The 27,640-nt window shown below is 32.6% G+C and overlaps 1 protein-coding gene across 1 annotated transcript in view; it reads left to right on the top strand.

Moving 5' to 3' along the window:
* Positions 1 to 27,640, top strand: part of LOC123691758 (cholecystokinin receptor-like) — a 124,089-nt gene that overhangs the window by 69,542 nt on the left and 26,907 nt on the right. Inside the window, exons 6-8 of the mRNA XM_045636305.1 lie at positions 7,252 to 7,364; positions 15,251 to 15,370; positions 17,412 to 17,483. Of these exons, the coding sequence (XP_045492261.1) occupies positions 7,252 to 7,364; positions 15,251 to 15,370; positions 17,412 to 17,483 (305 nt within the window). The remainder of the gene's footprint in view (positions 1 to 7,251; positions 7,365 to 15,250; positions 15,371 to 17,411; positions 17,484 to 27,640) is intronic.

The following is a 27,640-nucleotide window of genomic DNA, read 5'->3' as shown; positions in this document are numbered from 1 at the left end:
TAATAAAGACCATAAACCAGTAGAGAGTAAAAATACCATCACGAGAAAAACTTATTCAGTTTACAAATTATTCAGCTATTACATAGCTTCTATCGCGGGCCTTGAGCGCGGGGACCGAATCAAGAAATTCCGTAACGAAAAAACCTCACGCTCCCACTCCGACGGGCGGAGGTGTGGCTTGGAGGTATATAGCATGCAATATAGCTTTACCGCGGCAGTCCCCGAGTGACACACGTCGTTTTTTTTCATATTATACCTACTAGTTACGCATAAACATAATATTATCTAGTTACAAACTCCAGTCTCCAATATTCACATAGGCGTGAATAATAGTCATATTAACGGCTTGATAACGTGTGCTCGATGTTTCTAAGTTCCCATAAGATTTACTTCATGGAAATGATACAATATGTAATGGCATGTGTATTGAAACAATATTAAGTTACATAAACATGTGCACATACATAATATAGGACAACGAGTAGATACATGTTAATGTACATGCATTCATGTACTGTGGTTATAACTTGTTATAACCATCTGTTGTTTGTTAATTTAAGTAGAAAACTATTATTTTAATATTAATTTTTAATAACAAGGCTTGTTTTGATTTGAGAATTAACACAATATATTGTTTATAAAAAAAATCAAAGTTCATAAGCTAAGCTTACATGAATAAAATGTTTGTATGAATGAAAAAAAGGCTTTGAGTTCGTTACAAATACATTTTAAAGTAGATTTCCGCCCGCGGCTTCGCCCGCGTTTGCAAAGGAAAACCCGCATAGTTCCCGTTCCCGTGTGATTTCCGGGATAAAAACCCTCTATGTGTGTGCTAAATTTCATTGTAATCGGTTCAGTAGTTTTTACGTGAAAGAGTAACAAACATCCATACATCCATACATCCATACAAACTTTCGCCTTTATAATATATATTAGATGAGTCGATGGATAAACAGTAAAAGAAGGTCCATATAATAATCGTATTGATTTGTTAATTCGACAGCCTTTTCATCAAAGACCTTGTATCGTTACAATGAAAAATAAAATATTCTATTTCTTTTTACAATATAGCCGCAAATAAACGAAAATACTGCACAACTCAAATAGCAGTAGAAAATTCTCCTGTAGAAAAATATACGAGAGATCCGTTTACATTACTCAGAATAAATGAAACAAAGACTTTTACACAAACATTTTTACTATTATGTTCTCATTACAAAATATATACCCGCAATGGTTTTAGGCTGGTTGCAGAGCTTGACCGACCATCAGTGCGTACGTCGGTCGCGCTTGTCATATGTATGGAAATTCATAAAACCGTTCATAACTAGACCGACCATACGCACGCGTATTGTCATGCGTATGTCATAGTCATACACATTGTTGATGCGTATCGTCAGGACCGACGGTACACTGATGGTCGGTCAAGCTCTACAACCAGTCTAATACGTATGACAATACGCGTGCGTATGGTCGGTCTAGCTATGAACGGTTTTATTAATTTCCATACATATGACAAGCGCGACTGACGTACGCACTGATGGTCGGTCAAGCTCTGCAACCGGCCTTAGAAGCGCTCATTTATTGTTTTAATGAAGATTAATTCTATCCAGCGTTCTCTCACATTTAGCTACGTTTAATCTGTCAACTAGTATTTTCTAGCTTTTGTTTTATCTTCATACGAGGAAAACATTGCAATGCATTTTTGTATATAATAGTGTTTTATTCGTGAGCCGGTCAATGTACTCTGTTGTTCATTCATTTGAATCGAGTTTTAAGCATTTTATGAAACGGTATGATTTATTCACGACGTGACCAAAATAAAACGGTTCGTTTTTTAGAATTTTGTCTTTATTAAGTTGGGCTATTTTGATAAAATTTATTTAATTAATAAATTTAAAGTACCTAAATTCAACTCACGCATAATTCAGACTAACAGATTATAATGACTCCAGCCTCTCGAATAAATTTTGTTTCTTTATATGAGTTAGTAGAATTATTAAGTAGTTTTAACACTATCGTTGTTCTAAAGTATATTTACTAATTATAATATATTTATTGTAGATCTATGCAACGTTGGTACAGTACGTTTCTGATAAGGTAATCGACCGTAAATGAATTATTAAAGACACATGTGATAGATGACGAGGGATTAGGATATGTGGCTTGTTAATTACGGCATTATATTTATATAATAATATTATTATAATCAAATAATTTTACTCAGGGTATCAGGAGAATGACTGAAGGAATTTTCACTATAAACATTTTACTGAATAATTGCCAACGTCGTGTAACTACTAATGAAAACAATTGTTGAATTTATTCTCATTAGACCATCCGAACCAATGGTCCTAATTATATTTTAACAGATTGGTGATTCAAAAATTCTTTTAAAAGAAGCGTACTTGTTCATGATTTACCCTGTTCTATAGAAAATTAATTAGAAATTTAACCTCGTCACTTAGAAAAGAACGTAGTAAGGGAGTGCCATCTATTTTTATAGATTCATGCGTTAAAATGACCACTCACTCTTATTAATCCATTATAGTAATTGACTTGATGCATTCTTTAATAGAATGTTCGAGGTAGTGACAATTTTCCTGATAGCTGTAAAATTAATGTTCTGGCAAATTTTATTTGTTAATATCCAATGCAAAAAGTGAATTGGTGTTGGTGTAGTGTGATAGAATGTTTTAATGAAATAAAAAATTTAATGTTTGGGCTTATTTTTAGGGTTTTAACATTTTCTGGTTGATTATAAAAACAGAAAATCGCAAAGCGCATTGGATTCAAAAGTTGATCTGAAACATTATGCAGTCTTTGTTTACTTATAAATGTTTCAATCAAGACTTGAAAGGATGATTATAGGTTCTTCCAAGATCTAAGGCTGGTTGCAGAGCTTGACCGACCGTCAGTGCGTACCGTCGGTCCTGACGATACGCATCAACAATTGTATATGGCTGACACTAATGCGCATGACAATACGTGCGTATGGTCGGTCTAGCTATGAACGGTTTTATGAATTTCCATACATATGACAAGCGCGACTGACGTACGCACTGATGGTCGGTCAAGCTCTGCAACCAGCCTAATTTGCCACCCAATATATTTATTAATGAACTGAAGCCTACTCAAGCATCTTATTTAACCAAAAAATGTATTAATGTCACACAAAAATCGATCTTAACAATACAGTAATTAAACATCGTTGTTATAAAACAATGATCCTTAATTTTCAATTCATTGAAATGTATTGTAACTATAAAGATGTATACACACAATGAGAAGATTTAAATAGAGATTGGTAAAACCTTAGGAGGTCTTAGTGACAAATTGATTTTCCTTTCTTGGGCTCGAAGCGATTTGAAAAGATTCCGGCAAGCACGTAATATATAACATAAAACCAAATTGCGCAGGTTTTAAACACGTTTTTATGAATTCTTCCTGTATGTTTGTATAAGTATGTAACTGACTACTTTAGACTCAATTATGAAATAGGTACTTTAAATAGACAGATGTAATTCAAACTTCGTTCATTTATCAAGGAGTTTATTTTATTGATGACTGTTTCGCAATTTCTTTTTTATTATTTTTATTTTATATTCTGTTACTAGTTACTTACACGTGCGTTTTAAATTAATATAGTTACAGAGGGCTTTTTGGTTCAAATCAGATTATGGTTTGGCTTTATTAGCGACCGTGGTTGTTAATAGCTGCTACGTTATGATATTTTAGCTACAAATTTCTAATTTCCTGTTTAAATTATGCCCGTTTATATGCAAGCTTATTAGATTTGATTGCCTCATTTATTATTTGTTTCTACGTTAAATGTGTATTGGAATTTAAGTCGAATTTTCGAAAAGAAAGACTTTTTAACCGACTTCAAAAAAAAGGAGGAGGTTATCAATTCGGCCGGTATATTTTTTTTTTTTTTTTTTTTTTTATGTATGTACACCGATTACTCCGAGGTTTCTGAACCGATTTACGTGATTCTTTTTTTGTTCGATGCGGGATGGTGTCGAATTGGTCCCATAAAAATTTTATTCGGCTAGGCCTAGTAGTTTTTATTTTATGAGCATTTTTGTCTGTACTCGATGACTTAATTTCAATGTAGCAAGTAACTTTGATTCACTTCCCGGTAACCGATTGAGCTGAAATTTTGTATACGAATGTAAATTGGATAGCGATGAAACATTATCATGACATGGAGCTGATCTGATGATGGAATCGGAAGGTGGCCATAGGAACTCAGTAATATATTGACTCAACTTTATCGAGTTTGGGCTCGTTTGATTCGTGTTGAAAAATACACTAAAAAGTATTAAATAAAAATAACTGCGTTAAAAACAACCGACTTCAAAAACGGAAAAGTAAGAAATAAAAAAGATTTGATATTATTAATTACTACATATTATTTTTATGTGCTATTTATTAAATAGGTTTGAAGTCGGTGCCAAACACTAAGCACTTAGTATTAAGCCCATGCACCGACATCAAACCTTTTTAGTAAATAGCACATAAAAATAATATGTAGTAATTAATAATATCAAATCTTTTTTATTTCTTACTTTTCCGTTTTTGAAGTCGGTTGTTTTTAACGCAGTTATTTTTATTGCAAAATGCTAATGTTGGAATTTTCTTTAGTTAGAAATCAAAGTAGAAATAATAATATAACAATACATTTTTATTGCAGTATAGTTTATACATTTTAATTTGATATTATTGCAAAATTAACTACTTACTAATAATTTCAATACATATTTTTTTCTATATGTGGAAAACCGTATTAAACATGGAATTTAGAATTATATTTGGCTTATGACAAAAGCATCTCCAATCTCCATTGAATGGGATTCATACAAAGGTTGCACATGCCCATTGCCTTACCACTTCAGGCTTCATCAGAATACATGTAGAGTACGAGTAAATAATTATATTTTCATTATAATGTATATTCAAATCTAATACAAATGTTGTAAAACATTTAACTCGAATAAAATAACGTTTTACCTAATAACACAGATCAGCGCTAAACTTTTGACCCTTTAAAACTCTAAAGGGCTTAATTAAATAACGTCTAACATTAACATTATAAACTACTATTATTTTAATTATCCTTTCTTCTAAGCTTCGAAAACGTAATTTAGACATCGTCTTAAATAACAGCGTCTAGTTTTAATGAAAATGGCCCTAACCCTATTTTGTAGAACATTGCTAAGTACCATAATCCAATATTTTATTTCACCAGTCACGTAAAGGCTTTAACTGACGAAAGAAAGAAATATTTTGTTCTAAGAAAAACACTCGAGACGGGGGTTATTCGGTTCGCAGGGGATTTTCTTGATTTGGGCCTAGTGCAAATTCTTTGAAGTACGGTCGGATTTAATGCAATAAAGAAAAACACAGCTTGCATTCAAGGTCATGTCCCTTGGGGTTCACCGTTCAATCAATGGGGTTATGCTTAGTATCTCATGCTAAGCGATCGAAGTTATATTATTATGGCTGTAGTTGGCTATAACTGCTCACATTACTTCGACATGTTAATTTTAATTTATATTTTATACTATTATGTTTCACAATATTTCATGCATATTTCAAAGATTTTTCTTTTGAAAATTATGCATGGTTAGGGGCAAAAATTGCTATTGGTTCCCCTATTACTTACATCTGCCTCATAACTCATAACATAAGTGTACATAATAAGTTAGTTACGCTAGTTCAAACATTTGGGATGCACATTGCACAGGCGACATTAAGTAATATTTATTAAAGTAATTTTTAATTTATAATAAAAAATAGTAGTCTATACGTCTGCGTCGTTAGACGAATTATTAAAAATTAATAATAGATTGTAATAGAACGTATCATGAATTATTTAGCACAAATAGGCATTAATGTCCGTTGAAGTACAATCAATTAGGTCAATAAATTAGTTTTACCAAAACGCGAAAAACAGGTACAAATCAAATTTATATTTTTATAGGTACCTATAAACATTTAAATAATGTTACGTTACTTTCATTAATTATTTTATACATTATATTCATAACAAACATAAGGCTGATAAAATATATAAGATCTCACATGTGTATAGGGCTCCTTATATATAAGATAACGATGACACACACAAGATTAGATTTGACAGCTGTCAATAATCATGTGCTATGAAACGGTAGCATGATTTATGTCACATGATGATTAATTATAAATTAGCATATTGTAAAACAAGTGATTTTAATGATTTAATTCATAGTAATTAATTGAGCATTATATTTTGTGCTCCAGATATAATTGTCGAGAGTTTATAATTATGAAATTAAAACAATATTCAAAAATATTTTATTTATGATTTATTGATAAATTTAAAACCAAATACTTACTACTACGTATTATAACAGCTATAGGTTCGTGCAATGTGTAACATGCAGTATTTTATGTGGCGTTATACCACATAGAAAAAGATTTATCTGATACAATAATACATTTTGATTTGTGACCATTTTTGGCGGCATAAAAACGATATTACAGGTAGAAGTAATTATTCATACTACGACTGTTTAAACGCAAATACAAAATAAAATACACGTGCTAAATCTTGTTCCATTATTTTTAGAAACACACTCGTATTTAATAATTAAATATTACGAGTGCATTCGCCCACGTAGACGTAATAATTTGACTAATTATTAAAATATATCAATTCAATATTTAAAAGCGAAGATTGCTCAAAAAAATCACGACCAAAATTAAATACCGCCTTTATATCTAAATGTACATACCGACTGATTTAGAAAAGCACATACATATACAGTACTCCAAAAGTGATAATGCGCATAGAAATCTTCGTCACAGTTCGGTAACTGTCATATTCCCGCGGAGAGTCCGAAGACGATAATGTTTATAGAGTGGTTAAATGCATTTTCTTCATGCATAATTTAGTAAAATTTGTTTAGTCAAATGAAATACATTTTGGAAATACGACAATTAGCTAAGATTTGCATGCGCATTATTAATTTTGGAGTACTGTACTTCCAAAAATCATAATTTATTTCTACAATTATTCATCCGTCGATTTATTTTGTTAAAAACTTATAGTTTTAGTGAGGTTTATAACCGAATATATTTATTTAATACTATTATTACTTTCTCTCCGTAGTAAAAACGCTAATATTGAACAACAAACATTTATATCTAGTCACAAAATATTCTAGAACATTCCTATAATATAACATTATCCTTTTGTTTCAGTACACACAGATGGTACTTGCAAGAACAGTCACCTGCTGCCAACGACACCGATTCTGAACGGCAATTCAACCGAATTGTGCTGTAGGAATGGGTGCAATGCTAAGAAATTAAAGGTAAGTGGCTAATTGGATGTAATCTCACCCCCGTCCGATTAGGGCCCTTCTGGCCTCCTCCACTCAAGCGACAGCCCAAGCCGAGGTTCGTGGTCCCCGTCAAGGGGGGACGCCCTTGTGCATGTCGCTACCAGGGTGAACCTTCAGTTCACCCCCACGTCCGCGTTAAAATGTAGAAGCCCTTCTGGCTAACATTGAGAAACACCTTACAAAAAAAAAAAAAGATGTAGTCTTAAAATAGTTTAAAGTGTTACATTTTACTAATTGGTAACTACGGAGTAAACGGATAATAAGAAGTGATGCTGTTGAGAATTTGAGATATAAGGAAACATTCAATTTTATAATAATTAGGAGTCGTGATGGCAGGCATCTTAAGTTCTTTCTTAGATTATACAAATTAGTATTTAGTATCTATCATAATTTAAATTAAAAGCAATTATTTTATGTTCTTTAAGATTTACTTTGTAGTGTATACATCTATCTCATGTGAACCCTTAAAATACCATCTCATTTTTCTAATAAATAATGCCATTCATAACTTTATTTAATAATAACTATCTTGAGAGTTTGAAACTACATAAAACTCACAAAAATTCTTCATTTTCTACAAAAATCCTTATCAAAACTAAAAATTTTAGTCCAAATATTCCGAGAACAAAACTTTTATCTAAGATGCATGTTATTTCTATAAAACTTCTTATAATATTGTACCCTTGATATTGTAATAAATTTCGATGCGCTGGATAACAAAGCCAAAATTTTGATACGAGATCGTAAATTTACTACATTTGGCTCTCATGTATGTTCACTGAATTCTTATCGTATTTTTATAAGTTAATAACAATACATATTGCTATTGTATGAAGTAAAAATGGCATTTTATAATAAATAAAATAATAATATATCGAAATAGATAGCAGTTTTCTTAAGCTGAATATTATATCACCTGTTTTTGTTTGCGGCTACTATATTATCAGAGTTATAAAAAATAAATAGCAGAGGGTGTTACTGGATCGATACAAAACCCAAATATGTGATTAAAAAATTTTTTGTCTGTCTGTCTGTCTGTCTGTCTGTCTGTATGTTCAGGCATCACGTGAAAACTAACGGTTCGATTTCGATGAAACTTTTTATAATTATACCTTATTATCCTGGGCATAAAATAGGATACTTTTTATCCCGGAAAAAATACGTAGAAAAAAATAAATCTTAATTATTCTGCGCGGACGGAGTCGCGGGCGGAAGCTAGTCTATAATATAAAAATGAATCCCAAAATGTGTTGGTAAGCGCATAACCTTAGAACAGCTGAACCGATTTCTTTAATTATTTTTTTATTATATTCCTTAAACTACGAGGATGGTTCTTATGTAGAGAAAACGTGAATATGTACCACGGGCGAAGCCGGGGCGGACCGCTAGTAATTTCCTAAAAGTTCTGATATTGATCTTATCATATTTTGTTTCAAAAGTGTCATCACATAATATTTTGAAAAATATTAACTTTCGTTTAAAAAAAAGCGCATGTATCACATATATAGGTACTAATTATATTTAAATCTAGTGACAATAAATTGCAATAATTTATGCTGGATACAATCCACATTGAGTTTACATTGTATAGTTAGTATTTGTTTAATAATTACGTACCTATTCATTCTAATTAAAAGTTTAAATGTATAATGACGTCATTTAAAATAATACAACATTGAGTCGGTTTATCCGTCTGTTGTTGGAAACTAGTTATTTACCAGTTTCATTAACATTTGTAATAATAAATTAATTCTATTCATTTGAAATTGTTAATTATTTTTGTAAAGTTGCTTTTCAAAACATTTAATAGGAAAATCATTCAAAATTATTTTTCTGTTTATTTTCAAAATTTCTCAAATATTGTTATCGTACGTTATTGTTATTGTTTTATTTATCTATGTAATAAACTCAAAAACCCAAACTCAAACATTTATTTATTCAATTAGACTTCTTCGAGAAGCACTTTTGAAACGTCAATACATATTTTTAACATTTACCATCGATTCGGAAAGCAGTATCTATGGAGAAGAATCGGCAAGAAACTCCATAGTTGCTCTTTTAAAATAATCATTTCAGTATTACAATTTAATTTTACAAAATATGTAAGTAACTGTACGTATATATTATCATAATATGCCAAAGAACTGTCCTGTGGTTTTTACGTGACAATATTTTATTTTAATAAATCTTTTTACAAGTTCCTTTAAACCTTTTTGTGTCACTAGGTATAAACTATAATTAAAGCCATGATAACCCAATTAAACAGTTCAGTGAACCAAAAAACGTTCAAATGTGTCAATTTCCTGGGACCAAAGAAAATGTGTGCGTCATTACCGTTCAAGAGTCGTTATAAAAAACGTAATATTTCTCATTAAGAGTTTATTTTTCAAAGTTATTTGTTAGATAATTACATCTCATATATTATTTCGAATAAAAATAAAACACGTAAGCAGAAAGCTTATCCTAAAGATGCTGAAATCATATCCCTATAACTTTTTCACAAACATTTCAAACTAAGGAATATTTGAACGATAATGACATTAATGTATGAGTTTTAATATAATTTAATTGTAATTTTGTATGTATTTTGTAATTTATTATCTTTTTTTTTGTTTTTTGTTGATTGAATGTATTAATGTGTACCTATATTATTGATAATTTTATTTATTTGTACTTTCAAAAATTTTTGCACGCCATTTACAATGGCAGTATATGTGATATAAATATTGTATATTAACACCTTTGTATGACCATATACGTGCAAATAAACAGATTTGATTTGATTTGATTTGATTTGAAAAACTCAGTGCACTTTACGATAGAGAATTTATTCAATAAATCTTTTTATTTGTTGATCCTTAGAAGTTTGCTCCAGTAATGGGAAAAATACACGTGCAGATTTACCGATTACGTGCTAATAGATAGGATACATCCCCAGGGAAATAAAGTTACATCTACCCTCAATTACAGAGACTTTGAACTTTTCAAGACATTTTAAAGTGAAACTTCGGTTTTGTTCCGTAAGGAACTTGTGGAATTTTATGCCAGTTGTTGTGCTATTGTTTGGATTTGAAATTGTTGTTTATTCGTAGTAACTTTGCTTGGGAAATGAGAATGGAGTCGTAATTGTAGGCAGTGTACGTGTGTTAATAAATTTATGTATTTTGAAATGATTCTTTTGTTGTATAGTATAATGTCGTCTGTAATTATAATAGTGTAATTATAATTATAATAGTAATATAGTGTAATATTACGATTTTAATTTTGTTCCCTTATCGGTCTTTTTAATGTTGTTAAGTAAGTATATTTTCATGATTGAAATATAAACATTCAAATATACCTTTTGGGTCTAATCGGTTAACGTCATACTATATTGAATGTGTAGGGTATTTCAGTTGTCGCGAAAGAATTCCAACCAATACCCGCGGCCCCAACACAGTGGGGCAGTCGGTAAGAATCCGACATAACCCACGGCTCCTTCCCCGGGGGCCGTGGGTATCTTTGGAAGATTTCCCCACTTTAAAAAAGGGTATTTCAGTTCATGAGGGGTTTATGAGGAGATATGGGGTATTTCATAAGTATCTATATCAGTTTGGCTAGTCAATATAAACCTATTAATAGTATGAAGACTTTTATAACTTTCAATAAAATATAATGAGAGCAACGTATGGTACATAAAAATGAATATAAATTATTACTGAAGATTGTGATGAATACCCTCAAGGTAAAATAATTTACGGTTTCACAATAATCACCAACAAGCACTTCCCAAAATTAATAATATTGTGAAACATTAAATTCTTCAGGAAATAATTTGAACAATTAATCAAGTTTAACGAATACGGTGCTCGTCGAAAACAATTAAGGAGTTTGTATAAGAGTTCTATACAATTAATATTTTGAACAGCTACAATAATACGAACAGCGTAAACTTTATGCTGTGCTTTATGGAAATGTGTTGCTTAGACTTTAGAGGTTGGAGTTTTAGGGTATCTTTATTCTTATATATAAAAATGATGACTCGCAAAATGTGTTGGTAAGCGCATAACTCGAGAACGGCTGAACCGATTTCGATAATTCTTTTTTTATTATATTTCTTGAAGTACGAGGATGGATCTTATGTAGAGAAAACGTAAACATGTACCACGGGCGAAGCCGGGGCGGACCGCTAGTTTATATTATTTGTAACTTTACGTAGAGTTTAGTTTCTTTATACATTCGTACATTAAAAATAGATATTCCAATAAACTATCTAATAATATATTATCTATGTATATGAAAAAAAGGCATTTTAATCTTAATATATATAAATCTCGTGTCACAATGTTTGTCCTCAATGGACTCCTAAACCACTTAACCGATTATAATAAAATTCGCACACCATGTGCAGTTCGATCCAACTTGAGAGATAGAATAAGTTTTATCCCGGAAATCCCACGGGAAAGGGAACTATGCGAGGTTTTCTCTGAAAACGCGGGCGAAGCCGCGGGCGTAAAGCTAGTAATATTATAGGTAAGGTTGAGTGGATTGAGTTTTGATTCGATTAGGATAAAAAATTCTAATATATATAAATATTAATACGATAAGCCGTATGAAAACAAGCTAAACTATTTTAAGATCAGTATAGGTAAAATCAAGTTTGAATACTACAAACTTTATAATTACATAATTATTTCTCCCCAAGTTGTCATTAAATGGTTACCTAACTTACCCTCTAAGTTTCCAAACTTAGTTCTTCACTTGGCATAATACTGATTTGTTAGGTCGTTTCAAGTTAATTTTCTGTCAATTAGTGGTGCCCAAATTCAGTCTTGGTCTTGGTCTTGGTCTTGCAGCAAGAGTCTTGCAAGTCTTGCAATTACCTATTAGTCTATTACTATTTATTAAAGTTTACTTTAAATCTTAGAAAAACGTATTAGAATTGGAACATTGTGAGCTTGAATTAACATAGCCGTAGTAAAGATCAAGCAGATTAATAAATAACTGAAGATTTGATAAGAAATTCGAAAAATCAACTGACCTATATTAATAAAACAAAAATAGTACATGTACACTCGAGTCATTTAAAAAACTTTAACAATTTTAAAATTACGGCACACAATCACGTATGTCTTCACAAAGCTACATAATATTACAACCCAGACTGCTCGTGTGAATGTGTGGACCAAGTGCCTTATTATACTTACTTAGGACTAATTGTTGATAATAGATTTAATTGGAACCATCATATAAACTATCTGTGTGATAAACTTAGAGCCATACTCTCAAAATTTTATATTATCAGAAATAAAATACCATACAAAATTCTTCTTTCTATCTATAGATCATTGGCAGAATCAATAATACAGTACGGTATCACAAGTTATGGACGCACATTCAATACTTACATCGATAGAATCACAAATTTACAACTAAGACTAATCAAAAAAATTGTACCTATTAATATTAAAAACAAGTTTAAAGATAAACCTCTCGAACTATTTAGCTATTGTAATGTACTGCCAATAAGACAAATGTTTCAAAAGTTTTTTCTCATAGAACAATTTCATAACATAAACTTTCAAAATCCCATTTCGCATCAGTTTGCTACCAGACAAATAACTAATAATAAATTAATTATTCCTAAAGTACACAATTTTTATGGGAAGCGTACGGCAAATTTCCTATTACCCACTATACTTAATTCTATGCCACAAAAAGTCAAGAAGGATGTTAATATTAAAAACTACAAAATAGTATACAAAAGATTTTTTCACGAATTAATTAAAACAATAAAATAAACATAAAACAACATTGTAATTTGTAATGAACACCCTGTAATAGGTAAGGAACCGGTTTATGTACCTAGTTACTTCTGTGAGCGACTGTGAGCGTTGCCACAAACCTCGTAAGGTTTCGCATCGCAAAATTGTATTTGAAAGAAATGTGAAATTTTGTTTTATATTAATAATAAATAATAATAATAAATAATAATAAAAGACCAAGACCAAGACCAAGACCAGATGTATTGGCGCAAGACCAAGACCAAGACTGGCTAAGTCTCGTCTTGTTCTTGCATTTGGGCAACACTACTGTCAATAATACCTATAGTTATATTAAATGTTCAAATAATTTTAAATTTAGCTTCAGTAGGTAATTTAGTTATTTTCAGTTTAGCTTTAGTAACTTGGTGATATAATTTTGAGTCTACTCCTGTAGGGTAAACGTATAAAAAGTAGTCCTTACTTTGATTTGTTAAATATTTAATAAATGAAGTACCTATGTGACTTATTGAATAATTTCATATCCTTGGTTCAATCTATAATATCTATTGATAAAGGAAGGGCTACTACTATCTTTATAGGTAGTAAAAATTCACAAATTTAAACGTAAACGGAAAAAGGACTATTACTGTTATAATAAATCATATTTAATATATGTTATGAGAATATAATAAACAATTGAATGATATATCCATAAAAAAATAAACAAATAAATGTAACTCAAAATAAACAAACAGTTAAAACAACTATGCGCCACGACGTCTCACAAATCTAGTTGTTTCATATTATAACAGGATCAAAGTTGAAGCACGTGCAACACAATAATTAATGATTCTTGTTAAACCACTTGATATTCAGGAACTAGTTAGAATTCCCTAATTAATGGCATCTGAGCGGAATAAATAACTAGCAGTCTTGGCGGTTAGTTATCTGTGATACTTCCTTGTTAATCTCACGTAATGTTCCAGGTACCATGATGTCTTATCGCAGTATTGTATCGTAGTATTGTATGTAGTGACAGAACTAGACGATCTATATAGCGCTGTTATTTTTTCATACTGGAAATAATATTTATTTTATACACTTTATTGTGCTGCCAATATAACAATAGTAGGTACAATAAAAACTTAGGCTAGGACATACAACACAGAACACATACAGCCTTATTACTAGCAAGTAATCTCTTCCAGGCAAATTGTGTGAGAAATAATAAATAAGTATAGATGATACTAAAAATACATATACTTAGTATTAATTATCATGCAGAAGTTGTTAATATGGGATGAGTAAATAGTATTTAGGAATATATTATAATTAATGCAAAAGTTTGACTATCTATCTGTTGTGCTTTCACCTGAAGACCTTAGATAAAAGTTTTTGTTATTCTTTTTGTCAGCGAGTGAAACCGTGGGATACAGATAGTATGTACTGTTATCATGCAAATATTAAAAAGATGTATAAATATTAAACAACAAACTTCTTATTTATTTGCATATATATGAAAGTTAAATTTAAAGTTCTCTGAACTTCGATGTGAAGTTTGCTATAAAGAGCTTTTATTATATGATTTTTCAAAGTTAATGTAAACTTATTATCTGCGAGTATTTAAGTTCTATGAAGTGGATAGAGAGCAAGTACGGTAAAATTTTCTCGAACATAATTATCTGGGAAGTTTTTCTTATTCCGAGATAAGTACCAACTACTACTTAGTGAGTGCAAACAAGCAACATTTATTGGAGAAAATTTTACATATAAGAACAGTATCGAATGTAATAAAAATTTATTTTAGACTTTGTCTATTTTAAGAAAGAAAGAAGATAAGAATTAGGTACCTAAGTTATCAATGGATTAGAAATGCCAGGAACATAAAATAGCATCTTGTGTTCATAAAATAATTAAAGATTAGGTAGGTAGCGTTAGTCTGTACATTCAAATGACTCCATGGGGAATAATGGGTATCTTCCTTTTATTTTTCAACGTATAAAAAACCTTATTGTCAAAATTGTTGCGTTCATATTTGCGTTTTTTATCTGCCTAATATGCTTGTAATAACTTGTGAATACATAAAATAAATAAATCATATTTTTGTTGAAGGAAAACGAGCAACGCCTGGAAGCAGAGAAGAAGCAAGCGTATTGCATGCATGCAGATTTAGAATTCAGACACGTGGTTCGTTCTACGCACATCGATAAAAGCATAGAAGCGAAACGAAAGGTAATTATTTTTTTTATAAACTGACTGATTTAAACCGTGTTATTTTCTCGTATTTATGTGTTAAGTTTGATAAATGACAAACGCATATGTATGAAACACGGGATAATTATGTGTAGGTACCTACTTTTTTCTTCAGTTTGAAATTATTGTTAATTAGGTACTCCATTTAGGTTAGTCATAATATGGGACCGGATTACAACCATAGTATAATATTATCTATTTAGTTTATTGTATCTACAATAATAGTTTAATAAATTACACATCGAAATCATTATTATATATTTTCACTTGCTCAAAATAGGGAGAAATGGATTGAGGGAAGAGAGGCTTTTGCTCAGCAGTGGGACAGCCATGGCTCATAATAATAATAATAGGGATGTGACGACCCCATCGCCCACGGTTGGAATATCTATTGTCTATGTGACAATAGATATTCCACCCGTGCAGTCAGTCAACCCGCAGGACGCCTTGTGGCGGGGTGTCGGGGAGTAGCGACCCCGCGGGAACCGAGTGCTCCCGGGGGAGGCCCCTGTCTTCATCTCCGGCTTGCCTTCAACGGCCGGTCGGAGTGAAGCCTGACGAGGACAGGACCCCCACCTCTGGCTTGCCTTAACCGGCCGGCCAGAGTGGAGTCGCGAGAGCTTTTAGCTCGAAGGGTGGATGCGAAGCGTAAGTGGCGAGTGGGCACGTGATGCTGGACCCTCAGGGAGCGCGTGATCGTAGTTTAAAGTCCAGGGACGCCTCTCCACCCTTAGCTGCTCACAATATGTTGCCCCCTTGTCGCACTATTGCAGCGACTTATTTCGGGGGCCCATACAGTGAGAGGGCGAGTCACCACCTGCCAACATATTTTTACTTTCTTTTAGTAGAAAGGCAGGTGCCATAGTTTCCCATAGTCCCCAGTACCAGTCCATTTAGCATCCCAATCCATAGCCCAATTATTAAATTTCCATACCCTGCAATAGTCCCACATCGGCCGCGGACTGCCTAGGGCTGTATCTCTATAGTGCAGTCATGGGCAGGCTGCGGCTGGTGTCCCACAACACATTAAAATTCTCGAAAGGGCCTCTGCGTGTTGGATCCGTGTCCCCACGTAAGCCTTCCAAAGATCCGGGTACCGTCCTTCTGGTGGTACCCGAGTATTATGGAAATGAGAAACATAATAATTAGTTTGCTGATATAAATCACACAGGTAAAACAAATTTGCTGATTGTGTATACAGTATTTTATCACTACATAGTATAAAACAAAATCGCTTTCTCTGTCCCTATGTCCCTTTGTGTGCTTAAATCTTTATTCTACGCAACGGATTTTGATGCGGTTTTTTTAATAGATAGAGTGATTCAAGAGTAAGGTTTTAGTACTGTGGTTTTAGTATATAATTTATTAGGTTTTAGACAAAGCCGCGGGCGGTAAACTAGTAAATAATAATTAAATTATAAATTTATCTTATTAATTGATTGATCCATTCATTTATTAAGGCTATAAAAAATATATAAATTGATAATTATACTTTATCACAAGAACATAAAATTATATGTGTTTGAGAAGCACATAGCCTTAGTCTTGTCCTAAGTAAATGTTTGGACACATTCAATATTGAATGTCTATAAAGTTTAAAATGGTTGGATACAGACATTAACATTCATTTAACGTTGTAAAAACATATTATTTATTTAAGACCGTAAATGATAAGGATCTAAAATTTATTTTGAATATTTTAAGCCCTTTTCAACCGTATTATATATTATATGCAGATTTTATTTATTTAACTGATAGACACTTTATGAATGTATGGAATTAAATGTGATACATATATTTTATCAACGCAAATACATATTTTTGTGTAAAAACCCGTAACTTTCGAAACTTTTTATTTTCGGTCAAATCATTTTTAAACTAAAACTAGTTTCCATAATTTCTGAAAACACTATTTTCTAAGGTATTTTTAAGCAAAATCAACACTGTAAACTGTAATCTTATTTTTCCAATATTAATAAATAATATTGTAGAGAAATTCTAAATAATTCATTATTTCTAGGTCATACGGATGCTATTCGTGATCATTCTAGAATTCTTCGTGTGCTGGACACCACTGCATGTTATCAACACGGTGAGAATCTTTTATTCTATAAAAACTTAATTTTTACATACAAAAAATAAGCCAAGAAGTGGCAGCTGACATCTTTAGAAAAACGGACATCTATATAATTATACTATATATTTTGATCAAAGCTTTTAAGCTATTGCATAGGTTCTATCGCGGACCTTGAGCGCGAAGCAGAAATTGCGTAACGAAAAACCTCACGCTCGCCACTCCGACAAGCAGGGAGGTGTGGCTTGAAGGCATGTCAAGGCGGCAGTCCCCGAGTGCCACGCCACACGTATTTTTTTATTTATTCTTTTTGTACCAGAGTTTGAGAATCTATGTCTTTTAACTTTTTACAAAACATAATTTTTCAAAAGGGTTTTTTCCGTTACCATTGGCTACCTAAAAATGTTGATCCAATTTAGATTTTATGTGAGAAATTTTTATTCGCCAAACTTTATAATTGTAAAAAAAGAAAGTTTTAATATGCAATAATATATTTATCGCTGTTTAGAAATGTTCCTAAAAAATGCTCAAACAGGACATTTATCTATTTGTTATTAGGTAAGGTATTCAATTCGATAAAGATGAATGGACAGAAAAAATCTTAGGTTCCTTAAGAGGAGGCTCCCTAAAATAATTTCTGGCACTGAAAGACCGGTTAGAGCGCTACGGTGCTAGACGCTAACACAGCCGTAATAAAGTTGAATATCGCGTGCGCTCTTTGATCGCGTTCGAGATCGAAATTAAATCTCGTAAGTCTCAATACTTGTTTCGTTTATAATTAAAGTAATAATTGATCTAGAGAAAAAATATGTTGGGATTGGATAGTAAATTATATTTTCTTACTGTTAACATTTATTTTAAACATAAACTCCGAGTAAATTTAAAAAAATGTAATAATCTTTAAAAAAGTCATAATTTTCGAATAAAAAATGAATTGAGCGAAAATGTTACAATTACGTAACTGTCTTGTACATGGAAAGAAAATGACCCATTTAATCATATACTAGAGTTCCATTTTGATTGTATGTGTGACTGTTTCAAACTGTCACTACTGAATTCAACTGGGAAGGTTCACAAGACAAATTTCCTATCCTGGATGGCCCGAGCCACAATTTTGATTTTATATTATACTAGCGGTCCGTCCCGGCTTTGCCCGTGGTACATGTTTACGTTTTCTCTCCACAAGAACCATATTCATACTTCAAGGAATATTATAAAAATATAATTAACGAAATTTTTTTACAGTGTACATTTTCTATACCGGCTATGTCTTGTGTGGAAGGCGTCGGTCGCCTCTAGCACAGGTTTATACCTAGTTGAGGCGATCGTCGAGTTCAAATTGTATTGTGTTATGTATTGCTTAGTACTAAATAAACGATTTTTTTAAACGAAACGAAATCCGTTCAGCCGTTCTCGAGTTACGCTTACCAACATACTTTGCGATTCATTTTTTTAAGATCATTTGAGTAAAAAAAGTATTCCACTATCACTATCCACAGGAAAACAACATATATAAATAACAATAACTCTTCAATATATAATATAATTTTCAGAGACAATTATATCACAAAGTTAATGTACGGTCTATTTATCAATTAGATTCTGTATCTATCGCAAACGGTATAAATAGACATAGGATGTGGGTTGAACGGTTTGTGTGACATGGATAAAGGTTTTAAAGGCTAATTATACCTTGTTTTGATTATACTAAATACTGACTAGGTTGTTTGATATTCATACTCTTTTAACTATAACTATGGGAAATCAAGCTATGCTGTAAATACTTTATGAAAAAAATTGGTTGTCTGTAAAGTCGGTTTACTGACGCTAGTTGAACGTGACAACGGAGCTCTCGCTTGCACTTCAAGCCTTACATGGAACGCCTCAGAACGAGGTAACGCCGCATGAGTCATGTGTTTTCGTGCGTGCAGGCGGCTCTATCGAATTATAAGACGTTGTCACGTCAAAAAATGATTCACTCATTGGTGGATTTTAAAATAAGTTAATTTTCGCATATAAAACGAATTATTAAACACTTGACCGTAATTTGAAGCTTACTTATTGGAGAAGGTACCTAGCTTTTTCCGCCTATTTTCCCTCTCTTTCTCGTTGTATATATGCTATCTCTCTCGCACACGGCACACCTCTCACCAGGTGGCGCGGCCGGCGCACGATAATGTGCAGGCGCTAGATCTTCTTCATTGGCGTCTAGCTTCCGCCGCGAGAAGGTTGTCTACAAGACTACAACCTTGGTGCTATTAAGTATCAAGTATTGCATATTGCAAGTGCTAAAAGTGTGAAAAAGTGTATCCCGTCGGATCGGTACAGTGAGTTATTTTTACATCTATTGTAATGACATTTTACTTAAAAATGAGCAAAAATCTTTTAAATCGACGGTATATCCGTTGGACTTTATTTAAAATGCTGAGGTCTTTTAGTGAATCCTTCAGCAATAGTTTATTTTTCAATATGCTTTAAATACTTAATAGCATGTTAGATATTTAAAATTAACGATACAACCGTTACATTTTACGTGAAATAGTAACTTTTCTTTTGAAATATTTTATAAGTAATGCAATATATACTAATGAATATTTGAATTTCTAATACTGTGAGTAAAGCAGATTTTAACGGATTTACCGTTCGGCTTTACTCGTATCGTTAATATTACTTTTGTGATTATTTGATATTGACTAAATATATCAAATACCCTCTCTTTTATATAGATATTTTTATTTTATTTCATTTTTAATGTGTTTTTATTACAAGGTTACAAGTGAATATTAATAGTATGTATGGATAAATCCAAGGCTAATCCTATGAGCCAACTCAAAGCTTAACAGGCATGCAATCCATTGCTACGACTTTATTACATTGTCGTTATCACTAGGAACGGTTCGGAGTACTTATAGTTTATAACTAAAAATTATCGAACGAGATGAGTCAGCTCAAAGAACAAATTATATAGGTATTACCTATAACAGGAACAAATTGATGTTAGCGTAATTGCACGAATCACAACGTGTCCGAACATGTCGAGATATGTTATAAATCGTCCGGGAGTTAGCCGCTCATCTGAATAATGATGGAATACGCACAATGCACATGTTCAGTAGGTACCATGAACGTACCACACATTCAAAAGTATCCGTAGTCTATACGTGTCCTTTTATGAGTATTAATCTGATCCGTATATAAGCGAAAATAGACATAGGTATTACACACAGCAATTTTGGTTTGAAAATTACTTTTATTTATATTACGTTTCCTATGTTTCAAATGATGCAACTTTTTGGTTAAAACGAGTAAGTGCCAAAATTTTACATTTAAATTTTCTAGTTTGGAAAGAGACGTTATCGTATAGTTATCGAGATACCTTAATTAGAAATTAAATTTAGAGACATTTCAAAGGATTTACTATTCACATATTCTAACGTTTTAGAATAATATTATAAACTTGTACACCTTGACAAAAAGTAAAAAATTGCGGGTGAGCGGAGATTATTTTGTGCAATAAAACCGTCCTACGATGGTATGGCCACGTATGGCTGCGTTCGTAAGGAATGTTAACGGATATAAAGCAACTGAATGTGACATCGATTGTATGAACTAAATTAAATATGAATCGAAGTTCATTTTAAAATTTTGTGTAAATGATTTGAATTTTGACTTTATTAAATAGTTAAAGCCTTCTTTTTATATACATATACATAACAATTAATTACCATTGTCAAATCAATTCTTATTTCATCCTGGACAGCTGTTGCTAGCATTGGAAAATAAGTTAAAGTACCTTGTTACTATATTATTATTTTAAATGATTATTAACTTCTAATTTTATATTAGCACCTTAAATCTTGCTCGAAGCAGATTACATAAATGTGGCCGCTAGGTTTAACCGCTACTCCTCGCAGGTTAGGTTCGTTAGCCAGGTTAAACCCACCCTCGCAGGGTGACTATTAAGTATTTTTGGGAAGGCCCTACTTATTTCAAATTACAAACATCCCTCGCGCAGCTGTCGCTCGCAGGGAAATAGGTGCAAATATATCAGCCCTCGCGGGGCTTTGATTACAACCGCCCTCAAGGAGAAATGGTGGAAATATATATCAGCCCTCGCGGGGCTTTGATTACGACCGTCCCTCACGGGGAAATGGTGCAAATATATATCGGCCCTCGCGGGGCTTTGATTGCGGTTGGTGCAAATATACAAAGGATTGATCATTAAAATGATCATAGATATTTGCTTTCGTCAACGAGGACCCACGAAAATGTTAGAGATGACAGTAACGGATCTTCACTCTTCTAAGGTAGGTAGAAAAAGGTTTTGAAATCTAATTCACAGTGGGCCATCTATACAATATAAGTATAGTAATATAACCTAATAAATACAATAAAATAGGTAAGAGACGTTAAATAATGGACGCATGAAATGAATACTTTGTATCCTAAAAGGTTAGCTTACGCTTATTTAATCAGGAAACCACCATTGGTTTATCAATTATGGAAATTGCGACTTGAACAAATTGTATTTACCAATGCAGAGCCTCACAATGCAGAGAATCACAACAAAGGGAGGCGAGTCGGATCAAATATCATCTCGCAGATGATTTGTGGCGGTGGTTTCCAGGATTGTCACCAAGCCTTGTGTCAATGGTATATTTGTTATCGTAATTCCATGGCACTAGCCGACCAATTTTCACATAAAATCACCTGAAGAGATTTTTTTTAATCGCAAAGCGATTGAATGTAACAAATTACGATTGGTTATGTATAGTTGACCTCTCATAGGCCTACTTTAGTTGCCCGATCTTGTAGGCAATTTATTCGACTCGTTTATCAACCCGTTTGGCCTCATTATGGCACCCATGAGTTTTTCTTCAGGGCTCAAACAATAAATCGCTGAGGGATTAGGATAATCATTTGCTTAGACAAGTTTCTTGTCATCCCACCAGGATTATTATATTATATAATAAACTTATATGCAACTATTAACGTAAAACGTTTAAGGACTCAACGAGTGCTGTGAATTCTGACTATTGAGTTACTTAGGATAGAGGATAATTAATAACGGAAGGTCAATCCTTCCAAACAAAAGCCTCGTATTATTAGATATTACTTGGAACCCCTACCCTTCACGAGAAAGCTCTGCCAGATGACTTCACATTTCTTTGATTTGAAGGGGGGGGGGGGGGCAATAAATGCAATGCAATACAGACTATACGGCTTTTGAAACATTATAAATATACCAGATAAGCGAACTAAACCTTTCTGGTTTAGTTCTTGCTATATCGATATCCGTGCCTGCTTCTCGTGGTTGCGGTTGAATTAAGTTTATCAATGGTCATAAATGCAATTCTATACAGATGATATACTGCATTTTAAACATGACAAAGTCTAGTAAGCCAACTAAACTTTGCTAGTTTAGTTCTTACTATATCACTGTCCGTGGCTGCCTCTCGTGGTGGTTACAGATGACTAAAGTAACGTCCTGTCTTCGCATCCACAACCAACTGTCCTTTCATAATCTTAAAACAGATTCATTCGACATAGATCCCCACGAGTTCAGTTCTTCATTTTTGCACTCGAAAAACTGTGGACAACCCACGAGCAGTGCCTCCATTGGTAGCAGTTACAATCAAGGGGTAACTAAGGTAAGCTAGCCATATTAGGGATGTTGGAACAACCGACCATATTCAGGGCAACTTTCTTTGTCCAGTTTAACGTTTAGGCAGTCGTAGCATTCCTACGGAACAAAAATGAGATCAGATCTGCACCCTTAATGCAGTTAATCGAAAGGAGATACCTTCAGACGACGATAGTATTCAGAACGCACCATATTCCTGAACATAATAATGCATATTAATCTGTTGCCATTGTCCTGCAGCAGAATTCCTTAGCGATAATTTGTTCTCGTTAGAGCGAGCGAGGGTTGTAACGATAATATGAGAAATCCTAGTCAGTTCGAGGCCTGAACGACGTGTAAGAGTACTGCTATTTCAGTAGTAGTAGCACCGAGAAGGGCGAAGGTATTCTGGAAAGCAGAACTGAAGGCCCGGTCAGCAGCACCATTCACCTAATAGACAGTGTTTAGTGCTGCACCACTAGAATCTGACTCTGAAGGTATACAGAAATGTATACATTTTCCAAATATCAAATGTTATAGTCGGAAGAAAAATCCTATTTGCCTCCGTCTACCCAAAAGACATACGGAGTAGCTAGTGGAAGTTGGTTGAATTAGAATAAGTATAATTAAAAACCTTTGTTACTTACTGGATAAATTTGGCTCATTTCCTATCTGACGTTCATATAGCTGTTGATGGCCTAGATGTTATGCACAAACACTTTCATTATAAATAAGTCACGTTATGTAGTCCCGAGACTTTTGGTATATAAGTTCTGATGTAAACCATAACTATACCTTAAAATTAATTTGATTAAAACTTAACGTACTTAGCTGTAGTAATTGCAGGTTTGGGACACAGATAAGCTCTTATCATTTTAGTCTCTAACTTCTTGAGTTCATTATATGTTTCCAGTACAGAGTTTAAAACCTATCAGTTTTAAATAAATAATTCATGCATTGCACTGAAAGTACCAGCCATGTTTATATTATGATCGGTGGCGTTGGCTCTAAACATTAATAGACACCGCACGCTTTGGTTGGATGTTACATATTATCTGTATTATAATTTAAACCGCTTACCTGGTTTATTTTATTACCTTATCCAAGGGATGACCTTTTAATTTATTTGACCCTAAAAGTAAAGACCAAGGTCTCTACTTGTCCGCTAGTAGCAGGTTGGGTTAGAACTGTGTGAGTTGAGACAGCTGGTAAATCTATGTTATGAGGATTCAATGGTGCTTCTACAGAAGTCTAATTGAATAAATAAAGGTTTGAGTTTGAGGTATTCTTGCCTCGTCGGTGATGAGCTGTTGCTTAATTTTGTAAGTAACATCTAAATGCGTAATTAAAAGTCGTTACTTGCTCTTTCGCAGATTTACGCTAAAGATAGTGGAAATTGTAGTAACTTTAACTTTTCAAGCCCAAAAGGTTAACTAAGGTACGCTTGAACCAATCTCATAAGTTCTAATACTTTTAATCATTATGATTTACTTTTTGGTTCTTATTTGATTAACTTTTTATTGTTAATATAAATAATATAAAAATTTAAAAATTTGTGTGATTTATTGGTATACTATCTGCACACCTTACTCTTTCAAATAAAGAAATAAGTAATTACTTATGTACCTATTCAAATTCACATTGGCGTCCATATATTGTACACCAGGTGGGTAACAAACAGGTCTCAATAAGTAAGCTTCAAATTACGGTCAAGTGTTTAATAGCTGTGTTTTACCTGAAATAAAACACATATTAAATACTTACCTATATTTGAAGCTTACACTTAACGTCCACCTGTTGAGTATTTCGACTCAATGAAGAAGATCTAGCGCCTGCACATTATCGTGCGCCGGCCGCGCCACCTGGTGAGAGGTGTGCCGTGTGCGAGAGAGATAGCATATATACAACGAGAAAGAGAGGGAAAATAGGCGGAAAAAGCTAGGTACCTTCTCCAATAAGTAAGCTTCAAATATAGGTAAGTATTTAATATGTGTTTTATTTCAGGTAAAACACAGCTAATAATAATAATAAAATAAAACCTTTATTTGTCTCTCTCACAAGGGTTAAAAATGACAATTAATGAAAAATACACCTAATATATTAATTAATGTTAGAGAAGAACAGCTATTCAACAAGTTTTGAATTCATGTTGGAAATGGAATTTGTCATTCAATTTTGTTAAACTCTTGATCTAAAAGACACCTTTCCGGTTTCGTTTTATTGTATTTTATTTGGTTCAAATTCTTTTATATTTACAGTTTACTGAAAAAATTTACTTTAATTCAAATGCTTCAAGAGTATAAAGCTAAAATAATGCTAATAAGTAATAAGATATCAGTTTTTCCCATGTAAAGAAAAAATAAAAACCTTCATATTTCTTGTTAGCCTTATTTAATGATAATAAGATAGTAATCCTGACTGATTACTTTTTATTCTGTTGACCTATAGCATAAAGCTAGGATTAGGACTAGTTTAGCATTCATATAAGTATTTTATTTTGGGTTCATATTTTTTTGTGAGAAATGAGTAGATATTTTGTAGATTTATTCTTAAAGGCTTTCTCGTGATGTATGAAAATTGGAAGCTTTTATTTGTAGTGTTATCCGTAGCTTTCACTTTTAATCGATTTTTCTTATATTACCTACGTAAAATATAAATAATAATATGTAAAAGTATTAATATTCCTTTATTTATTATTTTCCAATGAGTCCACGTAATCCAAACTAAATCAAGATAAAAAATATCCTCACAGTAGCAAAGCTTTTTCAGAATTGGCTAGACTTACATGACAGTTTATTTCAAAAAAAACTAGGTTACGAAAAACGAAAGGCACCCCGCTGTTTTAGCAATGTCACTTAAAAATAACGATGTATTTTGTACATGGCAAGTACAAGGAGTAGAATTAGAAGAATCATAACCAGCTGTTTATTTTTTCTTCTATGGTTTTTATTAGCCGACTTCAAAAAAAGGAGGAGGTTATCAATTCGGCCGGTATGTTTTTTTTATGTATGTACACCGATTACTCCGAGGTTTCTGAACCGATTTACGTGATTCTTTTTTTGTTCGATGCGGGATGGTGTAGAATTGGTCCCATAAAAATTTTATTCGGATAGGCCCAGTATTTTTTATTTTATGAGCATTTTTGTCTGTATTTGTAAATGAAAACAAGTTGAAGTCGGTTGTTTTTAACGCAGTTATCACTTGTTTTAAGTGTCACAATTACTTTTAAAAATATAAAAATACTTTAAGAAACAATTGTTTGTTCACAAATTAGTTTCCCCAAGATTTTTTTAATGAGGCAATATTTTATCCTTTGCAGTCAACTTATAATAAAGTTTGCAATATATTAACATCACATCGTTAGAGATCGCACAGACTGTGATATTTATTCCTTTTTGCTTCCTATCCTCATTAAAAACAAGGAATTTGTTATTATGTAACGTTTTTTATCAAGATGCGGCCTTCTTTGAGTTTTATAATAATTAAAAATATGTATAAAAATATAAAAATATTGTTAATAATTATAAACAAACAAACAAACTCTCCTGCAGTTTCACTTGTATAATTTACATTGGAATACATCCTCGGAATCTTTAAGACTAGTCTTTATAGAAATATATATAGAAATAATATAGAAATAATCTTCTCCCTTGGACCGCTGCACTAAGCAGACGTATTAAGTTTGAACCGTATTTGTTTTATTAAGCAGTATTTTAAATATTAATTATTTTTAATAAAGGTTAAATATTAGGATCGCATAAATAGTGAAGAGTGCATTGTCAAGCTGAATCATTCGAACACGGCTGTGTGGTACGGGTGAGTACGCACACATTTACACAAGACGCAAGACACATCGCTTGTGATTTATGCTCGCCTGGTACTCAGTGGCCGTTGACGACTAGTTATAATCAACGCATACCAACGCAAAAAAGACGTCGTACGTTCAGTTTGATTAGTGAACGAACTCCTATACAATTCTACTTGCCGGATACTACGGATTGATTTATTTGTTTTCGTTTTAATTTTTTTTTATGATCAAATTTCGCTCCGACTGACTGGCTGCTTGGATATATAAAAAGCACGTAAAAAGCACATAAAAAGCAAAGGATGCCTTTGAGTCATAGCCCTCCAAAAACTTCGACAACTTCTCTTTCTGCGCAGACTCTCACACACTGTAAGTCTGACTCCAATTTAAGTACGACTACTTGTAAGCTGTCGGCACCAATGATATTAAGAGATCAGACGGCCAGTGATCCAAATATTACTATGCGAAAACGCAAAAGAGATACGGAGGATGAGATCTCTCGGTCAGAAATAATTGAAATGTTTTCTATTTTAAAAAACGAGCAGGAGCAAAAATTTACGGCTCTCATGAAAGAAATTAAATCTGGAATCAACAGCCATACGGAGCAAAATAAAGAAATATCCGCTTCAATTGAATTTCTATCGGTAAAGTATGATGAGCTGATTTCTAAAATTGGAGTTCTAGAACAGGAGAAAGCCTCAGATCGAAAATATATACAGGCTTTGGAAGGTCGTCTGGAACAACTGG

The sequence above is a fragment of the Colias croceus genome, chromosome 5 (assembly GCF_905220415.1).
Source record: "Colias croceus chromosome 5, ilColCroc2.1".
In the NCBI taxonomy this organism is placed as follows: domain Eukaryota; kingdom Metazoa; phylum Arthropoda; class Insecta; order Lepidoptera; family Pieridae; genus Colias; species Colias croceus.
Note: the sequence above shows the minus strand (reverse complement) of the source record. Positions and strands in the feature narration are given on the sequence as shown.